Source organism: Somniosus microcephalus, chromosome 6 (assembly GCF_052327205.1).
Source record: "Somniosus microcephalus isolate GS21.2 chromosome 6, FLI_Smic_1.0, whole genome shotgun sequence".
In the NCBI taxonomy this organism is placed as follows: Eukaryota; Metazoa; Chordata; class Chondrichthyes; order Squaliformes; family Somniosidae; genus Somniosus; species Somniosus microcephalus.
The window spans coordinates 10,897,811-10,911,754 of record NC_140992.1 but is presented as its reverse complement, the minus strand read 5'-3'; the positions used below and the strand labels follow the sequence as shown (position 1 = coordinate 10,911,754).

The following is a 13,944-nucleotide window of genomic DNA, read 5'->3' as shown; positions in this document are numbered from 1 at the left end:
GTGAACGGGACTCGGTGCGAGTTAGGACACGGGGCAGTGAGCACAGGCGGTGATGGGTGAACGGGACTCGGTGCGAGTTAGGACACGGGGCAGTGAGCACAGGGGGTGATGGGTGAACGGGACTTGGTGCGAGTGAGGACACGGGGCAGTGAGCACAGGGGGTGATGGGTGAACGGGACTCGGTGCGAGTGAGGACACGGCCAGCCGAGTTTTTGGATGAGCTCAAGCTTGCGCTGGGTGGAATGTGGGATGCCAGCCAGGAGCGACAAGCATTAATCTCAGTCGTGAATTGGAAAAAGATCTGGAGATGAGACGAGGAGAATTTTTTTTGACTGAGGGTTGTTGGGATCTGGAACACTCTACTTGAAAATGTGGTGGAAGCTGATTCCATAAATAGTTTTAAAAGGGAGTTGGACGGGTACTGGAAGATAAGGAATTTACAGGGTTATGGACAAAAAGCAGAGATGTGGGACTAAATGCGACTGCTCTTTCAAAGAGCCAGCACTGGCTGGACGGGCTGAATGGCCTCCTGTGCTGTAAGATTCTCTGATTCTATCTCTTGACAGTTTGTTCTCTTTGCCTTTTGTGTTCAGGCCACTAACCAGGCGGGCTCGGGACCCTACAGCAGCCTGGTCGTCCACTCGACCCCTGCCTCGGCCCCGGGTGCTGTCTCCACCCTCTACATCCTGGACGACCAACACCTGGACCCCAGCCTGACCTCGACCTCCGCGTGCCTTGCCGTCAAGTGGACCGAACCGTCCAGCAACGGGTCCGAGATCCTCTCGTACCGCATCGACCTCGGGGAGAGCCAGCTCACCGTGGACAATGTCACCACCTACATCATACGCGATCTCCTGCCGGACACCTCTTACAGGTAATTCTCTCACCCCGCGCCCCCCCCCCCCCCAAACCGGCGCATACCAGCAGCCCCGCACTCGAAGCAGCCCCGAGAGAGCCTCGACATTGAGTCAGGGATAGAAACATAGAAGATAGGAGCAGGAGTAGGCCATTCGGCCCCTCGAGCCTGCTCCGCCATTCAATGAGATCATGGCTGATCATCCAAATTCAGTACCCTGTCCCTGCTTTCTCCCCATATCACTTGATCCCTTTAGCCTTAAGAAATATATCTAACTCCTTCTTGAATATATTTAATGAATTGGCCTCAACTGCCTTCTGTGGTAGAGAATTCCACAGGTTCACCACTCTCTGGGTGAAGAAATTCCTCCTCATCTCAGTCCTAAATGGCTTACCCCTTATCCTTAGACTGTGACCCCTGGTTCTGGACTCCCCCGCCATCAGGAACATCCTTCCTGCATCTAGTCTGTCTCGTCCTGTTAGAATTTTATAAGTTTCAATGAGATCCCCTCTCATTCTTCTAAACTCCAGCGAGTATAAGCCTAATCGACCCAATCTCTCCTCATACGTCATTCCTGCCATCCCAGGTATCAGCCTGGTGAATCTTCGCTGCACTCCCTCCATGGCAAGAACGTCCTTCCTCAGATAAGGCGACCAAAGATAAGGATCTCGCGTAGGGCAAGTCAGCCGCCCTCAACAACGGGGTACGGTAGCTTAGTGGTTACGTTACTGGACTAGTAATCCAGAGTTCAAATCCCACCACAGCAGCTTAATTTAAATTCAGTTCGTTAAATAAATCTGGAATAAAAAGCTAGTGTTAGTAATGGTGACCGTGAAACTACTGGATTGTAGCAAAACCCCATCTGGTTCACTAATGTCCTTTAGGGAAGGAAATCTGCCGTCCTTACCTGGTCTGGCCTATATGTGACTCCAGACCCACAGCAATGTGGTTGACTCTTAACCCCCCCTCTCTGCAAGTAACCTCAGAAGGCAGCTCACCACCACCTTCCCGAGGGCAATAAATGCTGGCCTGATCAGCGATGCCCACATCCCGTGACTGAATAAAAAATAAAAAAAACCCTGGGCTAGGAAGTGGGAACAAATCCTTGGAAATTGCACATCAGGAGTTGGTGGAAAAGGAACAGGCTCAGCCCTGACGGCTTCGGTGGTCGAATAGTCTACCAACAATCACTCTCTAGGTTCAGGCACTTGTACGAGGGACTCCAGGGGCGAGCTGTAAATAGAATTCTGGGGATGTGGGTGTCGCTGGCAAGGCCGGCATTTATTGCCCATCCCCTAGTGGCCCCTTGCAACGGTGGTGGTGAGCCGCCGCCTTCTTGAACCGCTGCAGTCCGTGTGGTGAAGGTTAGATAGAGTTCGATGAGGAAGTGTGGGAGGAGGCGCGAGTGGAGCATAAACGTTGGCACGGGCTGGTTGGGCCGAATGGCCTGTTTCTGTGCTGTAAGTTCTATGTAAGTATGTAAAGGTGCTCCTACAGCGCTGTTAGGGAGGGAGTTCCAGGATTTTGACCCAGCGAGGATAAAGGATCGGCCGATATATTTCCAAGTCAGGATGGTGTGTGACTTGGAGGGCAACTTGGAGGGGGCGGTGTTCCCATGCGCCCGCTGCCCTTGTCCTTCTAGGTGGAAGAGGTCGCGGGTTTGGGAGGTGCTGTCGAATAATTCTGTAACCAGCAGTGTAAAACTCGTGTGTAATACTTCTTGAAAGTCTCAACCGTCTGGGACAGGGCAGATAGAAGCAGACTATCTCCAGTGGTTGAGGGTCTAGAACGAGGGACCATTGATACAAGATTAAATGTGAAGAGATTTAGAACAGAGGGCAGGAGAGACCTCTTCACACGGAGAGAGTTGCGAGGCTGTGGGATTCACTCCCAGGGCTACTGGTTGAGGCAGGAACACTCTCGACATTCAGGATGAGATTGGGTAGGGGTGGCGGGATGGGGAATGTAGGAAAAGGAATCGACGGGATACGGGGAGCAGGGTGGGTAAACATGATTGGGACTATTCGCTCATGTGGAGAGTAAAGGCCAACGCGGGCTGGATGGGCCGAGCGGCCTGTTGCTGTGCTCCACCTAAAGCTGAGCAGGGTGCCTGGCCACGGGAGAGCTTGATGCTGACATGGAGTCCTTGAAAGGAAGACGTGTTCCGATTCCCCTAAGTCCGACATCCTTCACCTCGATGAGCGTAAACAGGTCACGAGATAAGCTATCAAAGATTTCTGCTGTAAGTGTTCCTGTATCGGTACTTGCAACAGGTGGGCGTAACAGATGTGTTACAACCCACTCTTCTAATCACTACAATGAAATGACACTTGCTTTCATAAGATTTGGGCGATTTTCCGCACATTGTAAGTTTGTCTCTTTTTAATCCACACACTGCCGGCGGCGAGGAGCTCGTGTGACGCTATGATCCTCGGTGTCCTGGGCCAATATTTATCCCTCAAACAACATCACTAAAACAGATCATCACATTGAGGTTGTGGGAGCTTGCTGTGCGCAAATTGTCCGCCACGCTTCCTACATTACAACAGTGACTCCACTTCAAATAAGTATTTCATTGGTTCTAAAGTGCTTTGGGATGTCCGGTGGTCATGAAAAGCGCTGTAGAAATGCAAGTCTTCCTTTTTTTTATGTAAGGAGTTAATAGGATAGGTGACCAAAGGCTCGGTCAATGAGTTAGGTTTTAACAAGTGTCTTTACATGGAATGTACAGCAGAGTCAGGCCATTTCGTCAGTAGGTTTCCGGCCCAATGAGGAAGGAGACATTGCTGGATCCGGTTATGGGGAATGAGATAGATCAAGTCGAGCAAGTGTCAGTAGGGGAACATTTAGGGAACAGTGATCACAGTATCATAAGGTTTAGACTAGCTGTGGAAAAGGACGGGGAGCAATCTAGAGTAAAAATACTTAATTGGAGGAAAGCTAATTTCAGTGGGTTGAGAACGGATCTGGCCCGGGTAAATTGGGATCAAAGATTGGCAGGCAAAACTGTAATGCCTTTAAAGAGGAGATGGTTCGGGTACAGTCGAGGTACATTCCCATGAGGGGGAAAGGTATTGCAACCAAAGCCAGAGCTCCCTGGATGACGAAAGAGATAGAGAATAAGATGAAGCAGAAAAAGGGGGCATATGACAGATGTCAGGTTGAGAATACAAGTGAGAACCAGGCTGAATATAGAAAGTTCAGAGGGGAAGTGAAAAAGGAAATAATAGGGGCAAAGAGAGTGTATGAGAATAGACTGGCAGCTAACATAAAAGGGAATCCAAAAGTCTTCTATAGGCAGATAAATAGTAAACGGATAGTAAGAGGAGGGGTGGAGCCGATTAGGGACCAAAATGGAGACCTACTCATGGAGGCAGAGGGCATGGCTGAGGAACTAAATCAGTACTTTGCATCTGTCTTCACCAAAGAAGATGCTGCCAAAGTCATAGTGAAAGAGGAGGTAGTTGAGATACTGGATGGGATAAAAATTGATAAAGAGGAGGTACTAGAAAGGCTGGCTGTACTTCAAGTAGATAAGTCACCAGATGGGATGCATCCTAGGATGCTGAGGGAAGTAAAGGTGGAAATTGCGGAGGTACTGGCCATAATCTTCCATTCCTCCTTGGATATGGGGGTGGTGCCAGAGGACTAGAGAATTGCTAACACCCTTGTTTAAAAAATGTGTAAGCATAAACCCAGCAACTACAGGCCAGTCAGTTTAGAAACGATAATCTGGGTCAAAATTAACAGTCACTTGGACAAGTATGGATTAATTAAAGAAAGCCAGCATGGATTTGTTAAAGGCAAATCATGTTTAACTAACTTGATTGAGTTTTTTGATGAGGTAACAGAGAGGGTTGATGAGGGCACCGCAGGGATCATAGAAACATAGAAGATAGGAGCAGGAGTAGGCCATTCGGCCCCTCGAGCCTGCTCCGCCATTCAATGAGATCATGGCTGATCATCCAAACTCAGTACCCTGTCCCTGCTTTCTCCCCATATCCCTTGATCCCTTTAGCCTTAAGAAATATATCTAACTCCTTCTTGAACATATTTAATGAATTGGCCTCTACTGCCTTCTTTGGTAGAGAATTCCACAGGTTCACCACTCTCTGGGTGAAGAAATTCCTCCTCATCTCTGTCCTTAAATGGCTTTCCCCTTATCCTTAGACTGTGACCCCTGGTTCTGGACTCCCCCGCCATCGGGAACATCCTTCCTGCATCTAGTCTGTCTAGTCCTGTTAGAATTTTATAAGTTTCAATGAGATCCCCTCTCATTCTTCTAAACTTCAGTGAGTATTTATAGCATCAGTATTTATAGGGAAATGGTGTTAGGGAAGTTGATGGGATTGAGGGCCAATAAATCTCCAGGGCCTGATAATCTACATCCTAGGGTACTTAAGGAAGTGGCCCTAGAAATAGTAGAGGCATTGCTGGTCATCTTCCAAAATTCAATAGACTCTGGAACAGTACCCATGGATTGGCGGGTAGCTAATGTAAACCCACTATTTAAAAAAAGGTGGTAGAGAGAAAACGGGAAATTACAGACCGGTAAATCTGACATCGGTAGTGGGGAAAATGCTAGAGCCCATTATAAAGGATGTAATAGCAGAGCACTTGGAAAAAAGTGACTGGATCGGACAAAGTCAACATGGATTTACAAAAGTAAATCGTGCTTGACTAATCTACTGGAATTTTTTGAGGATGTAACTGGTAAAATAGATACGGGAGAACCAGTGGATGTGGTGTATTTGGATTTTGAAAAGGCTTTCGATAAGGTCCCGCATAAGAGATTAGCATGTAAAATTAAGGCACATGGGATTGGGGGCAAGGTATTGACTTGGATAGAGAACGGGTTGGCAGACAGAAAGCAAAGAGTTGGAATAAACGGCTCTTTTTCCGAGTGGCAGGCAGTGACTAGTGGGGTACCGCGGGGATCGGTCCTTGGACCCCAGCTAGTCACAATATATATTAATGATCTGGACGAGGGAACTAGATGTAATATCTCCAAGTTTGCAGATGACACAAAGCTGGGTGGGCGTGAGTGCTGTGAGGAGGATGCCGAGAAACTCCAGTATGATTTGGACAGGTTGGGTGATTGGGCAGAAGCATGGCAGATGCAATATAACGTGGATAAATGCGAGGTTATCCACTTTGGTGTCAAAAACAGGAAGGCAGATTATTATCTGAATGGCAATAGATTGGGAGAAGGGGAAGTGCAACAAGACCTGGGCGTCCTTGTGCACCAGTTGCTGAAAGTAAACATGCAGGTGCAGCAGGCAGTTAAGAAGGCAAATGGCATGTTGGCCTTCGTAGCGAGAGGGTTCGAGTACAGGAACAAGGATGTCTTGCTGCAGTTGTACAGGGCCTTGGTGAGACCACATCTTGAGTATTGTGTGCAGTTTTGGTCGCCTTATCTCCTAACACCATTTCTCTATAAATACTGATTTCTATCAGTTCCTCCCTTTCTTTAGACCATATGTTCACTGACATCTTTGGGAGGTTATTTGTGTCCTCCTTTGTGAAGACAGAACCAAAGTATGTATTTAATTGGTCTGCCATTTCTTTGTTCCCCATTATAAATTCCCCTGATTCTGACTGCAAGGGACCTACGCTTGACTTCACCAATCTTTTTCTCTTCACATATCTATAAAAGCTTTTACAGTCAGTTTTTATGTTCCCTGCCAGCTTACTCTCATACTCTATTTTCCCCCTCTTAATTAATCCCTTTGTCCTCCTTTGTTGAATCCTAAACTGTTCCCAATCCTCAGGTTTACTGCTTTTTCTGGCCAATTTATATGTCCTCTCCTTGGATCTTATGCTATCCCTAATTTCCCTTGTTAGCCACGGTTGAGTCACCTTTTTTGTTTTATTTTTATGCCAAACTGGGATGAACAAGTTCTGCAGTTCATCCATGCAATCTTTGAATGTTTGCCATTGCCCATCCACCGCCAACCCTTTGAGTAACATTCCCCAATCAATCCTACCCAACTCGCACCTCATACCATCGTAGTCTCCTTTATTTAAATTCAGGACCCTAGTCTCTGAGTCAACTATTTCACTCTCCATCTTAATGAAGAATTCTATCATATTATGATCGCTCTGACCCAAGGGGCCTCGCACAACAAGATTGCTAATTAATCCTTTCTCATTACATAATACCCAGTCTAAGATGGCCTGATCTCTAGTTGGTTCATTGACAGATTGGTCCAGGAAACCATCTCGTATACACTCCAGGAATTCCTCCTCCACAGTATTGTTACTAATTTGGTTAGCCCAATCTATATGTAGATTAAAGTCACCCATGATAACTGCTGTGCCCTTATTGCACGCTTCTCAATTTCCCTTTTAATGCCATCCCCAACCTCTGCATTACTGTTTGGAGGTCTATATACCACACCCACTAACGTTTTCTGCCCCTTGGTATTTCTCAGTTCTACCCATACAGATTCCACATCATCAGAGCTAATATCCTTCCTTACAATTGTGTTAATCCCCTCTTTAACCAGCAATGCTACCCCACCTCCTTTTCCTTTTTGCCTATCTTTCCTGAATATTGAATACCCCTGGATGTTGAGTTTCCAGCCTTGGCCACCCTGGAGCCATGTTTCCGTAATCCCAATCATATCATATTCGTTTACCACTATTTGCGCAGCTAATTCATCCACCTTATTATGAATGCTCCTCGCATTAAGACACAAAGCCTTCAGGCTTGTTTTTTTAACGTTCTTAGATCTTTTAGAATTATTATTTACTGTGGCCATGTTTGATTTAAACCCTTGATTTCTCTGCCTGCCACTTTTGTTTTTCTCCTTTCTGTCTTTTGCTTTTATCCTTGTTTCCCTTTCCTCTGTCTCCCCACTCAGGTTCCCAACCCCCTGCCATTTTAGTTTAAACCCTCCCCCGGAGCATTAGCAAACACTCCCCCTAGGACATCAGTCCCGGCCCTGCCCAGGTGCAAACCATCCGTTTTGTACTGGTCCCACCTCCCCCAGAACCGGTTCCAATGTCCCAGGAATTTGAATCCCTCCCCGTTGCACCATTCCTCTAGTCACGTATTCATCTGAAATATCCTTCTATTTCTACTCTGACTAGCACGTGGCACTGGTAACAATCCTGAGATTACTACCTTTGAAGTCCTATTTTTTAATTTACCTCCTAGCTCCCTATATTCAGCTTTTAGGACCTCATCCCGGTTTTTACCTATATCGTTGGTACCTATATGCACCACGACAACTGGCTGTTCGCCCTCCCCTTCCAAAATGTTCTGCAGCCGCTCTGAGACATCCTTGACCCTTGCACCAGGGAGGCAACACACCATCCTGGAGTCTCGTTTGCGGCCACAGAAATGCCTATCTATTCCCCTTACAATAGAATCCCCTAGTACTATAGCTCTCCCCCTCTTTTTCCTCCCGTCCTGTGCAGCAGAACCACCCCTGGTGCCAGGAAGTTGGCTGCTGCTGCCTTCCCCTGGTAAGCCATCCCCCCCATCAGTATCCAAAGCGGTATATCTGTTTGAGAGGGGGATGGCCACAGGGGACCCCTGCACTACCTGCCTGCGCCTACTAATCTGCCTGTTGGTCACCCATTCCCTTTCTGCCTGTGATCAGTGATTGGGCCCCGGCTATTCACAATATATATCAATGATTTGGATGAGGGAACCAAATGTAATATTTCCAAGTTTGCTGACGACACAAAACTAGGTGGGATTGTGAGTTGTGAGGAGAATGCAAAGAGGCTTCAAGGCGATTTAGACAAGTTGAGTGAGTGGGCAAATACATGGCAGATGCAGTATAATGTGGATAAATGTGAAGTTATCCACTTCGGTAGGAAAAACAGAAAGGCAGAGTATTATTTAAATAGTGATAGGTTGAGAAATGCTGATGTACAGAAGGACCTGGGTGCCCTTGTACACCAGATTCTGAAAGCAAACATGCAGGTGCAGCAAGCAGTTAGGAAGGCGAATGGTATGTTGGCCTTCATTGCAAGAGGATTTGAGCACAGGAGCAAGGATGTCTTACTACAGTTGTACAGGGCCTTGGTGAGACCACACCTGGAGTACTGTGTGCAGTTTTGGTCTCCTTACCTAAGAAAGGATATACTTGCCATAGAGGGAGTGCAGTGAAGGTTCACCAGACTGATTCCTGGGATGGCAGGACTGTCGTATGAAGAGAGATTGGGTCGACTCGGCCTGTATTCACTAGAGTTTAGAAGAATGAGGGGGGATCTCGTTGAAACGTATAAAATTTTGACAGGGCTAGACAGACTGGATGCATGGAGGATGTTTCCCCTGGCTGGGGGGAGTGGGGTCTAGAACGAGGAGTCACAGTCTTGGGATACGGGGTAGGATATTTAGGACTGAGATGAGGAGAAATTTCTTCACTCAGAGGGTGCTGAACCTGTGGAATTCTCTACCACAGAAGACTGTGGAGGCCAAGTCACTGAATATATTTAAGGAGGAGATAGATAGATTTCTCGACACAAAAGGGGTATGGGGAGAGAGCGGGAATATGGTATTGAGATAGAGGATCAGCCATGATCATATTGAATGGCGGAGCAGGCTCCAAGGGCTGAATGGCCGACTCCTGCTCCTATTTCTCTATGTTTCTATGTTTTCTATGTGTGGTTAGGATCTGGAATTCGCTTCCTGAAAGGGTGGTGGAGGCAGATTCAATTTTGGCTTTCAAAAGGGAATTGGATCAGTATCTGAAGGAAAACAATTTGCAGGGCTACGGGGAAAGGGCGGGGGGAGTGAGACTAGCTGAAGGGCTCTTGCAGAGAGCCGGGATGGGCCGAATGGCGGCCTCCAGTGCTGTAACCATTCTATGATTCTATCATTCTATGATTTGGCCCAATTGGTCTGTGCTGCCATTCATGTTCTACACGAACCTCCTCCCACCCTACTTCATCCAACTACATCAACATAACCTTCTATTCCTCTCTCCTTTATCTAGCTTCCCCTTAAATGCATTTATGCTATTCGCCTCAACCACTCCCTGTGGTAGCAAGTTCTAAATTCTCACCAGAGAGAGGGGCGGCGAGGCGGAGCGACTTAGGGAGGGAATTCCGGAGCTATGGGGCTAGATGGCTGAAGGCACGGCCGCCAATGGCGGGGCCAAGGGAGTTGGGGATGCGCAAGAGGCCAGAGTTGGAGGAACGCAGAGTCAACAGTCAGTTAACTTACAAAAGACGAATGATTTGCTGCCCACTCCAAATCAATGGATGGGAAAACGCACTCTGCTTCTCTGAGTCAGTGAGAGGCTGCGGGGCTGCAGTTCCTGTTGGTCTGCTGTTTAGTATTTCAGATCATGATCTGTGAGACCTCTTCTGATTCCGCATCTTAAAGTATAGATTTCTATAGCCTATCTCTGAAAGGAGACGGGTCAAAACGGATGTACTTGGTAATCGGACTATCAGGATCCGTGCGGCTCTGTGATTCTTCCTCTCTGCGTGATCCGTGACCAGGCCTGAGAAAAGATGACTCACCTCTACTGCCATTGGAAACCTCACTTCCTATATGAAAGAAAGAATGAATGTGCATTTCTATAGCGCCTTTCACGACCTCGGGACCTCCCAAAGCGCTTTACAGCCAGTGAAGTACTTTTTGAAACGTAGTCACTGTTGTACTGTCGGAAACGCGGCAGCCAATTTGAGCACATTGCTGTTTGTGGGAGCTTGAAATACTAAACAGCAGGCTGCTGACCACAGGCCAAGAGGAACTGCAGCCCCGCAGCCTCTCACTGACTCAGAGAAGCAGAGCGCGTTCTCCCATCCATTGATTTGGAGTGGGCAGGAAATCATTCGTCTTTTGGGGCTCGTGTGTGTCTTTTGTAAGTTAACTGACTGTTGACTCTGCGTTCCTCCAACTCTGGCCTCTTGCGCATCCCCAACTTCCTTCGCCCCCCCCCCCACAGTGAGTTCCAGACCCCCACCACCCTCTGGGTGAAAAAAGTTCTGCTCAACTCCCCTCTAAACCTTCTACCAATTTCTTTAAATCTATGCCCCCTGGTTATTGACCTCTCTGCTAGGGGAAATAGGTCCTTCCTATCCACTCTATCTAGGCCCCTCATAATTTTATACACCTCAATTAAATCTCCCCTCAGCCTCCTCTGTTCCAAAGAAAACAACCCCAGCCTCTCCAATTGTTCCTCATAGTTAAAATTCTCATAACTGAAGCCGGTTTAGTTCCAGCAGAGATGAAGCATTAGCAGGAACCCAGCACTATGAACCACTAGTGCACTGGAAACGATCTCAGTTTTGAAGTATTCAATTGACCCCCAGCCTCAACAGCCTTTTGGGGGAGAGAGTTCCAGATTTCCACTACCCTTTGTGTGAAGAAGTGCTTCCTGACATCACCCCTGAACGGCCTGGCTCTAATTTTAAGGATACGCCCCCTTGTTCTGGACTCCCCCCACCAGAGGAAATAGTTTCTCTCTATCTACTCAATCAACCCCTTGAATCATCTTAAACACCTCGATTAGATCACCAGTTAATCTTCTAAACTCGAGGGAATACAAGCCCAGTTTGTGCAACCTGGCCTCGTAATTTAACCCTTTTAGCCCCGGTATCATGAGGGGCATAGATAGGGTGGATAGAAAGGAACTTTTCCCCTTAGTAGAGGGGTCAATAACCAGGGGGCATAGATTCAAGGTAAGGGGCAGGAGGTTTAGAGGGGATTTGAGGAAAAAAAATTTCACCCAGAGGGTGGTTGGAATCTGGAACTCACTGCCAGGAACCCACACAACATTCAAGAAGCATTTGGATGAGCACTTGAAATGCCATAGCATACAAGGCTATGGACCAAATGCTGGAAAATGGGATTAGATTAGACAGGGCTTGATGGCTGGCGCGGACACGATGGGCCGAAGGGCCTCTTTCTGTGTTGTATAACTCTATGACTCTATCATTCTGGTGAATCTGTGCCGCTCCCCCTCCGAGGCCAAGATATCCTTCCTACATTACAACAGTGACTACACTTCAAAAAAAATTACTTTATTGGCTGTAAAACGCTTTGGGACGTCCAGTGATCGTGAAAGGTGCTGTATAAATGCAAGTCTCACCTTCCTTCTTTCCTTCTTTCTTCCCTCCATCCTTTCCTTCTTTCTTCCCTCCCTCCCTTCCTTCCTTCCCTTCCTCCTCCCCCCACTTCCCCATCCCCAGAGCTGAACACAGTGCCCCAGAGACGGTCTGACCAGAGTTTTATACAACTGTAGCCTAACTTCCAGCCTGCTTGAGGTTAAAGGCCAACGTTTATTAGTGTTGTAAATTATTTTTTGTACCCTTTTAGTGATTTCTGTACATGCACACTACGATCAGGAGTGGGATTCCTGGCTGAACCATAGTGTTCGCAACCTTGGTGTCATATTTGACCCTGAAATGAGCTTCCGACCACATATCCGCGGCATAACTAAGACCGCTTATTTCCACCTCCGTAACATCGCCCGTCTCCGCCCTTGCCTCAGCTCATCCACTGCTGAAACCCTCATCCATGCCTTTGTTACCTCCAGACTTGACTATTCCAACGCACTCCTGGCCGGCCTCCCACATTCTACCCGACGTAAACTGGAGGTCATCCAAAACTCAGCTGCCCGGGTCCTAACTCGCACCAAGTCCCGTTCGCCCATCACCCCTGTGCTCGCTGAACTACATTGGCTCCCGGTTAAGCAACACTTCGATTTCAAAATTCTCATCCTTGTTTTCAAATGCCTCCGCGGCCCTCGTCCCTCCCTATCTCTGTAATCTCCTTCAGCCCCACAACCCCCCGAGATATCTGTGCTCCTCTAATTCTGCCCTCTTGAGGATCCCTGATTATAATTGCTCAACCATTGGCGGCCATGCCTTCTGTCGCCTGGGCCCTAAGCTCTGGAATTCCCTCCCTAAACCTCTTCTCCTCTCTCCCTCTCTCTCCTCCTTTAAGACGCACCTTAAAACCTACCTCTTTGACCAAGCTTTTGGTCACCTGCCCTAATTTCTCCTTATTTGGCTCGGTGTAAATTCTTTTGTCTTATATCGCTCCTGCGAAGTACCTTGGGACGTTTTACTACGTTAAAGGCGCTATATAAATGCAATTGTTGTTGTTGACATTCCCATCCTCAGCTCATTACAGCAAGATAAACAATGAACTTGCATTTCTATAGCCTCAGGACATCCCAAAGTGCTTTACAGTCAATAAAGTACCTTTTGAAGTGCAGTCACTGTTGTAATGTAGGAAACGCGGCAGACAATTTTGCGCACAGCAAGCTCCCACAAACAGCAATGTGATAAAGTGACCAGATCATCCATTTTTTAGTGGCGTCACGCGGTGTATACTGACCACCCGAGCTCCCAACTTCCATTGGCCTGAGCATCACTGCGCTAGGGAAAGGGCAGAGGTGGTGGGATATCGGCCACTGTTGCAATTCGTGACTGCTGTCACATCAGGTGAAGATAGGATGGGGCTCGACCACGTACACCAGTTCCACCTATACAAACAATCCGCAGCAAGATTAACAAAAAATCGACGCAAGAGTCTCCTGCACAGGTGGACGACACGAGCCCGCCCGCTCCCTCTGGTTCATCGATATAAAGGCAGAAGTTGTGTGAAGTCAGTGTAGCAATCACACTGGAGGGCGGGGCAGGGGGGGGGGAGCGGAGGAGAGAGCGGGGGAGGAGGGGCAGGGCAGGGGAGGGGAGTGGAGGATAGAGCAGGGGAGGAGGGGGAGGGGAGGGGAGCGGAGGAGAGAGCAGGGGAGGAGGGGCAGGGCAGGGGAGGGGAGCGGAGGAGAGAGCAGGGAAGGAGGGGCAGGGGAGGGGAGCGGAGGAGAGAGCAGGGGAGGAGGGGCAGGGCAGGGGAGGGGAGCGGAGGAGAGAGCAGGGAAGGAGGGGCAGGGCAGGGGAGGGGAGCGGAGGAGAGAGCAGGGGAGGAGGGGCAGGGGAGGGGAGCAGAGGAGAGAGCAGGGGAGGAGGGGCAGGGGAGGGGAGCAGAGGAGAGAGCAGGGGAGGAGGGGCAGGGGAGGGGAGCGGAGGAGAGAGCAGGGGAGGAGGGGGAGGGCAGGGGAGGGGAGCGGAGGAGAGAGCAGGGGAGGAGGGGCAGGGGAGCAGAAGAGAGA

General features: G+C 48.5%; 1 protein-coding gene across 1 annotated transcript in view; it reads left to right on the top strand.

The window, feature by feature from the left end:
• fndc3ba (fibronectin type III domain containing 3Ba) overlaps positions 1-13,944 on the top strand; it is a 480,942-nt gene that overhangs the window by 417,232 nt on the left and 49,766 nt on the right. Inside the window, exon 22 of the mRNA XM_085989714.1 lies at positions 594-874. Coding sequence (XP_085845840.1) covers positions 594-874 — 281 coding nt within the window. The remainder of the gene's footprint in view (positions 1-593; positions 875-13,944) is intronic.